The sequence below is a fragment of the Enhydra lutris genome, unplaced genomic scaffold, assembly GCF_002288905.1.
Source record: "Enhydra lutris kenyoni isolate GAN:26980312 unplaced genomic scaffold, ASM228890v2 scaffoldscaffold23, whole genome shotgun sequence".
NCBI lineage: Eukaryota > Metazoa > Chordata > Mammalia > Carnivora > Mustelidae > Enhydra > Enhydra lutris.
Genome location: NW_019154107.1, coordinates 1,664,778 through 1,678,687, shown reverse-complemented (window position 1 = coordinate 1,678,687; position 13,910 = coordinate 1,664,778). Strand labels below are relative to the sequence as shown.

Below are 13,910 nucleotides of genomic sequence, written 5' to 3'. Positions count from 1 at the left end.
TCTCGCATATGAGCCCTTTATCTGTATTGTCATTTGCGAATATCTTCTCCCATTCCGTAGGTTGCCTCTTTGTTTTGTTGACTGCTTCCTTTGCTGTGCAGAAGCTTTTTTTCTTGATGAAGTCCCAAAAGTTCATTTTTGCTTTTATTTCCTTTAGGCCAATTAATATTGATGGGATTTAAAACCAGTGCCCCTCAGCATGGCTTAATGAGCAAAAGGCATCAGGGGCCCAGAGTACCTAAAATGAAAGGTTTGTCCAACACTAGGACAGGGGATGTAACTGATATACTCTGTCCATTGGACAGAAAGCAAAACTATTTACCACAGAAAGTGAGTCCCTCTCTTTCCCAGCCCCCTCTCCCTCTCTCCTCCCTGCCCTCCCATCATATCTGAACCAACCCTAGACCACAGTGTGTCTGTATTACAGATCTTTTTATTGCCTTTATTTTATATATCACTCTCTTTGATTGATGTGACATTAACCATAATAAAACCCGCCACATTTCAGTCATATAAATTGTGCTAGGGACCATATAATTAATACTTGTGTATATAGCTCTAAGTTATGATCTGTCTGCAGGAACTGGCCTGATCCTTGGGAAATATCTAAGGCCATCTAAAGCCATTAGGATTGTTGACTTAGCTGCAGAATAACAAATGCCTGTCCCAGTAGATACTAATTCTCTGGAATTTTCCTTTCTACCTTCAATCCCAAGTCATCGAACCCCACTTTTCCAAGTTTTACTTTCCTGGATACCTGACAATGTTTTTGCTCTCTTCTAAACTGGTGCTTTTGCGTAAATAGAGAAGATTTAACATCAGATTGGCTTTCTTTTTTTTTTTAAGTTTATTTATTTACTAATGCAATCTCTACACCGAACGTGGAGGCTCGAGCTCATAACCCCAAGATCAGGAGCCATACGCTCTTCTGACTGAGTCAGCCTGGCGCCGCTAACGTCAGATAGACATCAAAAGCATATAATTGATGGCATGTTTGAACTGGTTTTCAGTGTTTTTCTGTCTTTGGGGGACATCCTTGCTAATGACCATCCTCACCTAAATAGTTTCCCCCAGAGAGGCCTTGGGACATATTTGAACAAGTTTGTCTCCCCAGTATACACATGTATATAAAGAACATTTAGTGAGTATTTGTTGGCTGTTTGTGGTTGACACATGTTCACATAGAAATATCTGTCTCAGGAGATAAACCGTAATGGAGTCTTTTTTTTTTTTATTGTTTTGAGTACCTTGGAAGCATTTAACATACACACATAACCTGTTTCTGATTTAGTGAGGTGTGGAAGAAGGCAGTGAGGGCAGAATTTAAGCTTTTTGCTCTTTGTAGATCATGTCTGCTTATACATGCCCCCAAAGAGTATAGAAATTGGTATATAAAATAAAGAGCACATAAAATATACACGTGAGACCAAGGAAATCTTTTTGGATTTCTGCCTGAAAGACGCAAAGCAGTCAATGGCACTTGATGACATCACATGATTTGTGAAGGGGAAAAAGTGAAGAGAATAAGTAAGCGTGAGCCCCAGATGAGCAATCTTAGGTAGTTTCTCGCAGGTGACCCTTTCTTTGTTCAATCCTTTTATCCTCTCTGTTAAGTGTGCTTTTCCCTGAACTTAATGTGAGAGTTGGCATCTTTTCCTGAGCCATCCATTGGAAGAGGCATTGTAAAGGTTGTGTTGTCTTTTCTTCTTACAGCCAAGGATTACTGCAAAGTAATATTTCCATATGAGGCACAGAATGATGATGAATTGACAATCAAAGAAGGAGATATAGTGACTCTCATCAATAAGGTAAGCAAAGCTTCCCCCTGCCTTTGAAATGGCGAGCCGCTCAGAGGCATTGACTGGACAGTACAAGCTTTTGTTTTAGGCCTTTAAACATTTTATTTTCATTTCCTGAACTCCCGAGAAAGACTCTTGCGTCTTTTCTCTAGATCGGGCTAAGCCCGACACATCCAGGTGAGTGAACGAACTTGAAAACCAAATAGGTTCTGTTGGCCTTGGAGCCAGCAGCAGATTGGCACGGCCCGGTGGAAAACTCCATCCCAGAGCGGCTAACCCAGTAGGCGGCCTGCTTGGCTGGAGAGCCCGCCCTGACCTGAGGTATCCAAAGAGGGGCTTTAAAAATGCAGGTCATACCTCACGGGCAGCAAACGTGTAAAGAATGTGTGCTGTTCCGATCAAAGACAGGTAGCATGGCTGAGAGAATTTTGCTTGTCTTGTCTGGGCGAAGAAGGTTGGATGATTTTATCATCACTGCAGGCAGAGCTCTATAAACATACAGAGAGCTATAAAAATCTGTGTGAAGTGACACAGCTTAACAGGGTCCGAACCATGTACTGTTTATGCTTTCATGCAATGGTACTCACCAAGTAGGTGGTTGAAAGATACATTATTTAAATGATTCCTGGAATAGATGACGTTTTGTCTGAGATACAGGATTCTCATGATGGTCAGGTATGGTGAAAAGCTGACCCACCTTTCAGATGTCTAAGTGGCTTTATTCTGAGGTCCAAGTGAGTGGCCCAGAACACGTGATGCTCTCGGGACAAGCGTGACTTGGGGGTCGTCATGGCTGCCTGTGCTCGTGCAGGGCTGGAAAGCATTGGCAGGGTGGAGAGTGCAGGGAAAGAGGAGAGAGAACAGGCAGGGGTTAGGGTGAGGGAAGTAGGCTCTGGGTCTTGCTCCTGTGGCCATTACAGAGAAGGAGGGGATCACAGGGTTTGCCTACACCCCCTTCCCGCATCCCCAAGTGTGTCCATAAAGTGGTGGAATTCCTTTCTGGCATAGCAAACTACTCCCAGTGCTGCTGAGAGGCCAAGAACTTGACCATTGTTTTACATGTAAACTGTTCTCCCGCATTCATTTTAGCGTATTTCTCTTAAGTGTTTTCTGTGGCAGGAGGAAATCAGAGCCGGGTAAAATGCGGCCCGTCTTGTTCCTTTCTGCCAAGGAGGCAGAGCAGTTCTTCTCTTTCTTTACCACCCTTCCCCGTCAACCTTCAGCCGCGCCTCTCTCAGGTGGCTTCTGCACGGCGCATTTCCTATTTTGAACCATACCCTGCATGGAACGTTCGGAATAAAGAAGTTGCTAAATAGGTGTAAAGCATAATATGAATAGTTCAATAATCAGCACAGATAATTGGTGTTAGTCCTGCAGGGAAAGGGGCAGATCACTTTCTCCTGTGACGAGTGCCCGGAGAGCACAGTAACCCATGCTTTGCAATGGGGGGAGGCACTCTACTGTTTTTGTTTTTCTTTTCATTCAGAGGGGGGCAGCCTCTTTTTAACCGAAAACCAGATGTACCAATAATATTTAATAAAGTTTGGCGGGGGGAACCTACCACGGATGGTCTGTTATCTGAATACATCTATTTCTACCTTAATATATTATATTCCTGTCCTTGTCATTTGATTACCTATGATGAGAACACATTCATCTTGATGTTTTTGTTCCTACCAGCTTGAGATCCAGTCTGATAAAAAGAATTGAATTTTTCTAAAGAGCTTAGTCAGAAAGAGACTGTCTCCTGGTTCCATCCTCCATGTGCACGGCCGGGAGAAAGGAACGGACGGCTGTGCAAGGCTGGTCTCAGTTGTCCGAGAGATCGTGCCAGATGTCCCTGCTTTCGTAGCTTCCTCAGTTAAGTGCAGTTTAGAAACGGAAGCAGCTTATAGATGATGTTATGACATTTGCAAAACGTGACCTCGTTATCCTTGCCATACACTTGGCCCCTTGACTTGGCTTACACCCTGCTCCCGCTCCTCAGGCCAAGAGTGCCTGTGTCACTTTCACCCTTGCTCCCCCTCCGTCAGCCCTGCCCCCACTCGTGAGCCCAGCAGCGCCAGAACCTAGCGATTCTGCCTTCCTGTGTCTCTGCCTCTTCATGTCCTTGGGAGAGCCAGGCCCAGGCCAGAGGCTGTACTTCCTTCCTCTCCCGGCTCCCTCCATGGCACCTGCTCCAGAGGAGAACGCTGGGGCAGTCAGGGGCGGAGGGATGCTGGCACCCCAGCCCCCTCGTTTTATCATCTCCTAATGGTACTTTGCTCATGGAACCCCTCTGCTGCAGTGAAAGTCTTTAGCAACTTTCCTCTCCTTTATTGTCAAATCCAGCTCGATTCTCCTGGCACCCATGTGCCCAGGCGCTCTGGCCTCAGTCTGGCTTTTCTGGCCTTGGTCCACATCACTGTTCTACAGTAAGCTCTCCTGGGATGTCCCCAACCTGCTCATGAATCCTCCCTAACTTGACCCAGCCCATGTTCCTGCTGCCCAGGATGGCCTCTGTCAACCCAGTTAGCTGGTTTTTCAATAGCTAATAATACAGTCAGTCTTAACTCATGCTGCATTATGTACCTGGGCCCATTTTTAGCTTGTTACTTTAAAATGTCCCCTGTGTACTATCAATTTTGTTTTTATTATTCTTTTATATGGTATGTGAAATCGGGTCTCTTGATATCCTGTCCTTCTGCCGGTTTTGACTCTTATTCCCCAAAAATATCTGCCACCCTTGACCTAACATTCCACTTGGTTAGAAGCATTTTAAAATGACAAGTGCCATGTAGGCTGCCTGCTCAGAGAAACCAGGGTTTGAATCCCAGCAACACCATTCATGGCTGTGTGTCACTGGGCGTTTCACTTAACCCCTCTGAGCCTCAGTTTCCTCAGCCAGAAGGCAGACCTCACAGGGCTGCTGTGAGGATTTGCTAAGGTGCTGCGTCTACATAGATCGTCGCTTCAGCTTTGGTTGCTCTTTCTCTGACCTTGGAAATGGGGAAGGAAGGGCTCTTGTGATTGGGCCCAGTTTGCTGCTGGGGCAGGAACACCATGTTATAAGGGGGAGGGGGGTAACAGTGGTGGAAGACTTGCCTGAAAATAGCTCGGAATTCACAAGGGGTGAGATTTCAGCAAGAATTTGGAGAAAAAATATGCCGTTAAGTATTTTACTTGCTGAAAAGTGGGGGAAAATGGACTCTGAGTCTGTCATACCCTGCTGACGTTATAGAAAATTCTTACATCTTCCTCAGAGTTAAAGAATCACCTATAAATTCATTTAGATGAATGTGTGCTGTTGATACTGTAAAGAGAAGAGCTTCGCTTTGATTTGTTTATTGTGTATTTTGATGTGCTGCTTTATTATGTGTATGAGTTGAGATGAAAGACCTGAATCATTGTTGTCTAAATTCAACTTCTTTGGCTGGAGAGGTTCTCAATTTACCCCAAATTCCATCGGTGTTTTTGTTTCAGAGTTAGCTAAGGTGGTTTCCCTTTGTCCTGTTTTTCTGGGCTGTGGCAGGAGTCACAGGGCATGCATTGCCCTCGTTTTTAGCCCTAGATTGTCGTTTTGTGTAGCTTTCTAGAAAATGAGTCAGACACCCTTAGTGGGTGCCTGTAAGCCCTCCACGGTTCCTGAAATAATGTGCAAAGACCTGAACTATTTGTGTGTGTCCCTGGAAACTAGGATGAAATGTGGCAACCCAAATGGTTTGTTTTTTTAGTTTATTTATAAAGAATTCTTGTGGATTTGGGAACATTTCCATTTGCACAGAACACACCTGTGTTTAGCTTTTATTTCCAGTCACTCAAAAATAGCTCCTTCATCTGTGTTCCTGCCGCCCCCATCCCTGCCTTCGTGATTTGTGCTCAGAGCATGGTTGAAAGGGTTCAGAAGCCTCTGGGTCTGGTTTCCAATGAGAGAAGCTCCCTAAAGAAAGGCTGAGAGCAGCCTGGTGCAGGCCGGGCTGGGGTTCAGCTGTAACGGTGGCCACCTCCGGGCGCTCCTTGCTCAGACCGCTGCCACCTGGGGGTAAGCGAGCCCAGCTGTGGAGAGGGCTGATGTTCCTGACCTTGGCCGACAGCCTCTTGGCTTTAGCCCCCCTAACCTGGAAGGAAGGGCTTCCCATGTGAGCCCTTTGTAAACAAGGATCTTTAAGTCTATATTTCTTATTAAAAAGCTCCCCTGAGTAGCTGTGTCTTTGACCCCTAACAAAGCAGACACCCCCCGCCCTCATTTCTTCATGGGTATAAGCCTATTTGAGAACATGAAAGTAAACACTATGAAAGATAATATTATTGATAAAAATCATGGGGCATGGAGATGGAAGGAAGGGGAAGGAAACTGATAGGTGTGCCCTAAAGAAAGAAGGAAGCCAGAAGATTAGATAAAGGTAGAAATAGAAGAAAAAATACAAAGTGGGGTGCCTGGGTGTCACAGGTGGTTAAGCGTCAGCCTTCAGCTGGGGTCATGATCCCGGGGTGCCAGGACCGAGTCCCGCCTAGGACTCCCTGCTCAGCCAGGAGTCTGCTTCTCCTTCTGCCTCTCCCCTTCCCCCCCATCCCGCTCGTGCTCTCACTTGCTCTCTCTCTCTCAAATGAATAAATTAAAAATCTTTTCAAGAAGAGAAAAAAATATGAGGTGAGAGTTTTACCTTTTCCTCAGGATATTTCAAACCAGGGACCGTTCAATATTTGGAGCTGGACCTGCTGTGAGGGTGGAGTTAGGACTGTAGCTTCCTTCATCTCTACACTCTTCCTTTCTAGACAACTCTTGAGCACCTCAGTTAATAATGGGTCAGTTTATGTGTGCGACCGCAGCTTCCCAGTGCAGGATGCTTCCAGGGTAGCTGGCAGCAGCAGCCCAGGGCCCCTCGTCGCCATTCCTTTCCCTCATGGTGGCCCTGGAAGTTAGGTAGGACCACGGGTGTCCTGTGTAGACCACGGGGAAGGACCAGAGGCCTAGAGCGCAGAAGTGACTTTCCCAGGGTCTCCAAGGGGCAGAACTAGGGCAGGGTTGTGGGGACCAGAGGCCTAGAGCGCAGAAGTGACTTTCCCAGGGTCTCCCAGGGGCAGAACTAGGGCAGGGTTGTGGGGCCTGAGCTGCCTTGTGGGGCTGTCAGATGCTCTTAGAAGGTGGGGCTCAGCCGCTCCCAGAGGTGACTTGTCTACTCACAGAGTCATCCTCTGTTGCTGGATATCTAGGGCAAGTGTCTATCAAATTTGCTTTCTACCTTAAAGATGTGATCATCATTTAATCAGGGAAACGGTATTACCATGCCATTACCCTGTCTGCTTGTATGTTGGTGGTATCCATGTTTGTGATCTCTTTGGTTCAGGATCATCCGTGACTTTCTGATTCCATCCCCTCCACAGAAATGAAATGATCATCAGTGCAGAGGAGATGATGAGCTCAGCTCAGGGCTAATATTGGTTCTTTCTGTGCCTGAAGCCCTCTTCTCCCCCTTCCTTCTGCTTTCTTCCGTGCCGGCTGATTTTGCCTTCCTCTTTCTTCCCACTGGGTACCACTTAGTTTTCTGGTTGCTTTTAGCATGAAGAATGAATGGAAGGAAGGAAGGAAGGAAGGAAGGAAGGAAGGGAAAGGGAGGGAGAGAGGGAGGAAGGAGGAGAGAGAGAAAGAGATAGGTGGGAGTCCTGAGCTCCTGCTTAAGTCATTCTGTGATTATGTGTTCTTTTGTTTGTTCTAATGTTTATTTTCCCTTCCTGCCTCCCTCTGATTAATTCATTAATTGGAACACTTATTCACGAGAGAAATGTTTTCACACTTCCTTGCTTTCCGCCCCATAGGAAGTAAGGATGTTTCCTCAAAGAGAAGAGGTTTTAGGAATCTCAAGAAAGGTTCTCAGGCTGGTATAAGAAAGCCCATCAGCTAATAGATTGCTGGCCTTGACCCCTTCTCTCTGCACTGCTGAAGCTTTTAGCAGAGCTAAAATGCTAGGATTAAGTGTGGTTTCAAGGGTGAGGAGTAAATTAGCAGGTGTCACCCTGAAAATGATGACACACTGACAGACCCATTAGAAGGACATGTTTCATGAGTGAATGAAGAAGTTAAGCACAGGGCCGGGATCATCTGGGCTTACACACATTTGAAGAACGCCAGTGTTCACCAAATGAGTCTTTTGTGTCATAGGACGTATTTTTTGTGGTATGGCCTGCCTTGTTAGACTGCATATGTCCTTCCTACGGACAGAAGCCACAATATATCTCCTCCTCAGAGCATTAGAAATCCCAAGGAATACCGTTTGCTTCTGTTTTGTCTTCCTCTTTAAAGTAACCAGAACACTGGAACCGTTACAAAGAATCCTGATACCGTAAGTACATTTGATCAAAACTCTTCCTCACTGAGCTCATTTATTATCCTAAACACAGTTTTAAATTAGATGAGGTTGGTAAACGTAGGACTTGATGTGGTAGAAATTTTCTCTTTCGTTTATCAGGAGACAGCCAAAACAGTACCACCCCCAAATTCTGACGGCCATGATGGCAGATTTTTGATAGAGGAGTTTGCCATTGAAAAGACTCCCCAGCTTTTTATGCCCCCGCAAGTGATGCCGAACTGTTGAAAGGGACCCTGCGTTTGTTCAGCCTGACGGTCACCCCTGTCCAGAGTGGCAGGAAGTTAGCAATCCGTGCAACACCGCCACAGGATCCTTTTCTCCTGCAACACACAGAAAAACCTGCAGGTGTCTCAAGGAATTAGAGAAACTCTGTTTTCCATTGCCAACCTTTCTGTTTGTATTACTCAGAGAGGGCCATTGTGAGAATTAAATGAGATGTTGTGGCTCAAAGGGCTTTAGAAACATAAAAGTTGAATTCTCGCTAGTGTTCTGAGAAGTTATTATGGGAAGAAGAAAAAAACAAATGCCCAGTGACTGGAAGTTTTTACTTCATGTACTGAACTGTCCTGAAATTCAGTTCAGCACTTTCCCTGAAATTCCCCTTTATTATCTATTTTTTGACTTTTGTTAGGAAAGAAGTAATTTATTATAGTTATATAACCTCTGTCTTATGAAAGTATCACAAAGCTCTTTACGTTCACATTTACATTTTACTAAAATATGCTTTTCTGAGACGGAAAGTGGCATGGGATGTACTTTTAGATAGTATTTTAAAATTAACATGAGTAATACCTACTCTAGGGAAAAAGTGAGAAGAATAACAGATAAACAGATAAATACCAGGAAAAGTCGAAATCACCTGTGACCTTACCACCTTCGGTACCTCTCAGTATCTGAGCTGTAGTCTTCCAAATGTTTTACACACAGAGACAACACACAAATTTCAGCTTAAAAGAAAAATAAGATCATATACACACACATTATTTTGTAACCCTCTTCTTTCCAAACATATCATGCCTGTCTTCGGCAGCATAGTTAAATAGTTCCTTAGAGTCCTATTGTATGAAGTACTGTGGTTCTCTTTTATGTTTGTTTCTAGGTTTTCCTTATTTTAGACCATGTTGCATGCGGTCATCACTTTGTAAACTCTTGCACGTGTAATTGGTTCTACCACTTTCTACTACTTGTATAACCTTGGGAAGATTGCTCAGTTTCTCTGTGCCTCAGTTTCCACATCTGTGAAGTGGGGTTGATATTAGTACTTACCTCCTGGCATTGCAAAGATTAAATGAATTAAAGGAGGTAAAGCACTTAGCATGCCTCGCTCAGAGTGAGTGCTGTAAAAATGTTAATAGTTATTATTTCTTGATGATAAGTAGCTAACTGTAATGCTGCCTCAGTTCCTTTTAAATATATTTGAGTGATGTTATGAAAGATTATGCCAATTTAGCCTCCCCAGCAGTGTGTGCGAATATGTTTTCCTATCCTTGTCATCCTTGGATATTATCGTTCTTTCTAATCTCTGCTAATCTGATAGGTGTTTGCATTTTTTAAAATGATTACTCAAGTTGAGAATCTTATGTGTCATTTTCCAATTGATTTTTATAAAAATACCTTATATTCATGACATTAACCTGTCATCTTTCACATTATAAGTGTTTTTTCTTAGTTTATGACTCAGAGAGATATTTAAGAAAAACATCATTAAAAATAAATACCTTTTAGACTTAAATTTCCTCCATTTTCTAGTTAACTAGATAATGTAGTACAATTCATCCTTGTAAGAATAGTTTTACTTCAGGCTTTTATATTTCAGTCCTAGTTGGAAAGGGTAGCTGGCTATTAAGTGCATTCCTTTTCTGCCTTCCTCAGGGCTTTCAGAGGTTCTATTTAAAGCTTCTGTCCTTACAAGCATTTTTTTTTTTACAATGGCATTCAGAGAACCCCCGAGGTTCTGCATGGATATATATAAGGAGCCTCATATTCTAGATCAGAGCTTAGCCAACTTTTTCTGTAAAGGGCCAGGGAGTAAATATTTTAGGCTTGATGGTCTTTGTTGCAACTATGCAAAAGCAAGTCATAGAAGCAAATGAATGGGCATGGCTGAGTTCCAATAAAACTTTATTTATAGACACTTAAATTTGAATTTTGTGTGATTTTCACATTCCTTGAAATATTCTTCTTTGGTTTTTTAAAACCATTTAAAAATGTATAAACTATTCTCAGTGGGATGAACAGAAATAGGTAGCAAGCCAGATTTGGTCCATGGGCTATCGTTTGCTGGCCCCCAAGATAGAATGTCTAGAAACAGACCCAAAAAATATAGCCAATTAATTTTCAACAAAGGTGCAAGGAGAATTTCAGAAAGAAAGGGTAGTCTTTTCAGAAGTGGTATTGGCACCATTGGAAATCCATAAACAAAACAAAAACAAAAATACCCTAACCTAAACTTAACACATCCTACAAAAATTAACTCAGAATGGACTGAGTAGATCCACGTGTGAAATAGTTCTACTAAAATGTAACATAGATCTACATGTAAAACCAAAACCGCAAAATGTTATTTATGAAAACATTGGAGAAAGAGTTATTAGACATGACACCAAAGGCACAGTCTATGAAAGAAAATACTGCTAAATCGAACTTTGGCAAAATTAAGAACTCACTCTCTGCAGTGCTACTGTTAAGAGAATATTGATTGGTCTGTTTTTCTTACAAGGTGATTTGAGACTAAGTAATTGCCTGATAAGTAATTGCATGAATTTCAAGGACATTGGTTTTGTCCTCAGTCTTCCTGGGAATATTCTTTATAACACAAGACCACAGATCTCCCTTGTCAGAACCTTTTCCCCCAAGGTGGCAAACAGATGTAACCACATGCTAACAGTCAGGCTTGGGCTCAGCTGAGCAGCCTGAGGGCCTATATTTGACCTGGGAATTGTATTTTTCACTCATTGCACATGGCCTATAAGCCAGATTCGCAGAGTAGAGAGAAAAAGACCACCAAACAAATTTTTATGCCAAGGAATAAGTTTTCCTTTGAAAACTGAAATATAGATATGTCTGGTGAAGAATGGAAATGGAAGGTAGGCATTTAGGAATTTATGAATAGTTGCTACAGCTGGCTTGGATGGATGATCTTGACGTTCATAATGGTCATGGGCATGCCCTTTACCTCATATTCCTTCCTGGTCCTTATCTGTGAAATGAAGATACTCCCCCACCTTCATCCATAACAGCTTTCTTTGTTACCTCTTAGAGGTAGGGCAAGAGCTAAGAAAATCTCTTAAAACATAATATAAGATGCTTTATAAATGTCAGTGTCTCTGTCAATGAAGCAAAATGATTTTTGATTATATCTACTACCATTTTAATGGAAGAAAAGCATGTGTCAAGATGGAGAATCAATACAGTTTTCTAAACATAAATGCAAATGAACACTCAGCTATAGGATGAACATCCTTGAGAGGTACACTGTGTTACTAGCCACGTGCTGTGGATGAGCCAAAAGTATCATTAGAAACAGCTTTCAAAATTTAGCATAAAACGGACACCTGGGTGGCTCAGTCGGTTAAGTGTCCGACTCTTGCTTTTGGCTCGGGTCATGATCTCAGGGTTCTGAGACTGAGCCTCCCGGCGGGGTCCGTGCTCATCAAGGAGGCTGCTTAAAGATTCTTTCCTTCTGCCCCTCCCCCTACCTCTGCATATGCACGCTCCCTCTCTTTCTCAAATAAATAACTCTTTTTAAAAAATTAGCATTAAATTGTCATCTCAATGTAAATGACTTAACAAGTAGAAAATGGAAAATTTCTATGGAAAAAAACTTGCATAATTTTGCATCCTTGATTATGTTTAAATAGACCCCCCCAAAATGTAAAAGTGCTTCCTTAATGAGTTGCATTTTGTGTATGACTTGTTCACGTGCCTTTATGTGTTAATGGCACATGTCATGCTTAAAGCCCAATCATAAGTACATAGGAAAGGTCCTCTCTGCAAATATCTCCTTTTCACATGATTACTAATTTTTGAAGTTGATTTATGAGAGTAGAAGTTCTTTCATTCTGATATTAGGAAAAAGGCTAAAAGCACAAGTATCTCCTGAAACTTAAGATTGTATAGCCTGCAAATAAAATAATGAAATCGGTAAGCTATTCTTGTATATTTGTCTATGCGCAACCTCAATGGCCATGCCCCACACTTCCAGGAGATGCCCAGTATGAATGGTGACCCTGGAGTTGGACCAGTATAGAAGTATCTGTTGGGTGCCGTTCTCTGAAGAAGCTTCAGATAGAAGCATCTTTTTCTAAGAGGGAAACAGGCTGTGAGTAATGAGGCCTCTGGGGCTTCCGCTCTGGCTTGTCCGCTATTAAAATCCCTTCAGGCCTTCCTCATCCCTGCCTGCTGCCTGCCTCTCATAATGTCTGTGGAAGTTCTGTTCTCTTTCTGGGGACCAAGATTTGAGGTCAGCTTTTTGCTCAGTTCTTAGTGACATCTGGACTCAAAGTTAGGCAAATCCTAACCCATGTGCTATGAGTGGGTTATGGGAGTATAAGGTGGTGATCCCCTCAGCTCTCCAGGTGGATGGAAAGGGACTTAGGTAGCCCGAAACCCACACTGGGTTGATGGCCTTCAACAGCGTTTGGCTTCCAGCGATATGTCATGAACATATTATCATTATATATGTGTGCCATTATCTGAAAAAGTTGGGTGGCACTGACTTACTGCATGTATTTAAATTTTCCATATAACGATGTTTAATACTGACTCTACTTTTCCTCAGGGAACATTCAGCCTTCCCTCTTAGAGAAAGGTGCATACGACTAGCAGAGGAGACTCTAGGATAATTAAAAACTCTCGTACGCCTTTTCATTTTAGAAATTCTTTCTCTAGGACTTCTTTTGGGAATTAGACCTTGAAATAGCTCAGACTTTTAAAGATAGAGCTTCAAGTTCTATTAAACCTAGAAAAAAAAATAAATTCTAACTAAAGAAACAGTCTTTTTAAGCAAACCTAACTTCTGGTTATAGCCACGATGGAGTCAAAGGTGTGAGACTTACCCTCCTGCCAAAGACAACTTTTAAACTGGACAAAATACATGAACCCACTGTTTTTAGGCACTGGGTAATACACAGCGTGGGGATGTAATCCTTGAGAAAAGGATTTCACATCAACCCTGGCTTTCTTCTAAATTGCAGCAGAGCCCAGTGGAGCCCCAACAGAAAGCAGAAGACTCATCGGATAGAGGAAACAGGTTGTAATTCAGGGCTGCCAAGGTGGCTGGACTTTTCAGGACAACGAATCGCTGAGGAGCGAGCTGTACAAAGGAAGGGCTCCAGAAAGCTATATATAGGAGTCCTTTGAGGCTTGCCAAATACTAAGCAATGCATCAACTGGGCAAGACTCCACCAGGCCTGGAAGAAAATAAGCCTGGGGGAATATCCCAGAAGTCACCAGGGATGGGAGATGTTGGAGTTCCAGCCAAGCAGGGTGGGAAAACTTTGCTGAACACACCTGGCATCTCACTGGGAATCCAGAAGGGGCAGTCACAGGAACAGCGCTCCCCTAACCTACCCTATAGCCTAACAAAGCTTTAAGCCACGCCTTGACAGGTCAAGCTGATCCGTGAGCCACTTGCTCGCCATTAACAAAACTCAACACTCTTATAAGGAAGACCTCAAAATCCAGTCTCAACAGTGTAGCATGTACAGTTGTTGAAAATATACAATCACAAAGTATGTACAAAGAAGCAGGAAAATGTGAGGTA

The 13,910-nt window shown here is 43.0% G+C and overlaps 1 protein-coding gene across 2 annotated transcripts in view; it reads left to right on the top strand.

Moving 5' to 3' along the window:
- LOC111150333 (SH3 domain containing kinase binding protein 1) overlaps positions 1-13,910 on the top strand; it is a 335,303-nt gene that overhangs the window by 250,044 nt on the left and 71,349 nt on the right. For both annotated transcript variants that reach the window (XM_022507777.1, XM_022507776.1), the window contains one exon: positions 1,714-1,808. In XM_022507777.1, the coding sequence (XP_022363485.1) occupies positions 1,714-1,808 (95 nt within the window). The remainder of the gene's footprint in view (positions 1-1,713; positions 1,809-13,910) is intronic.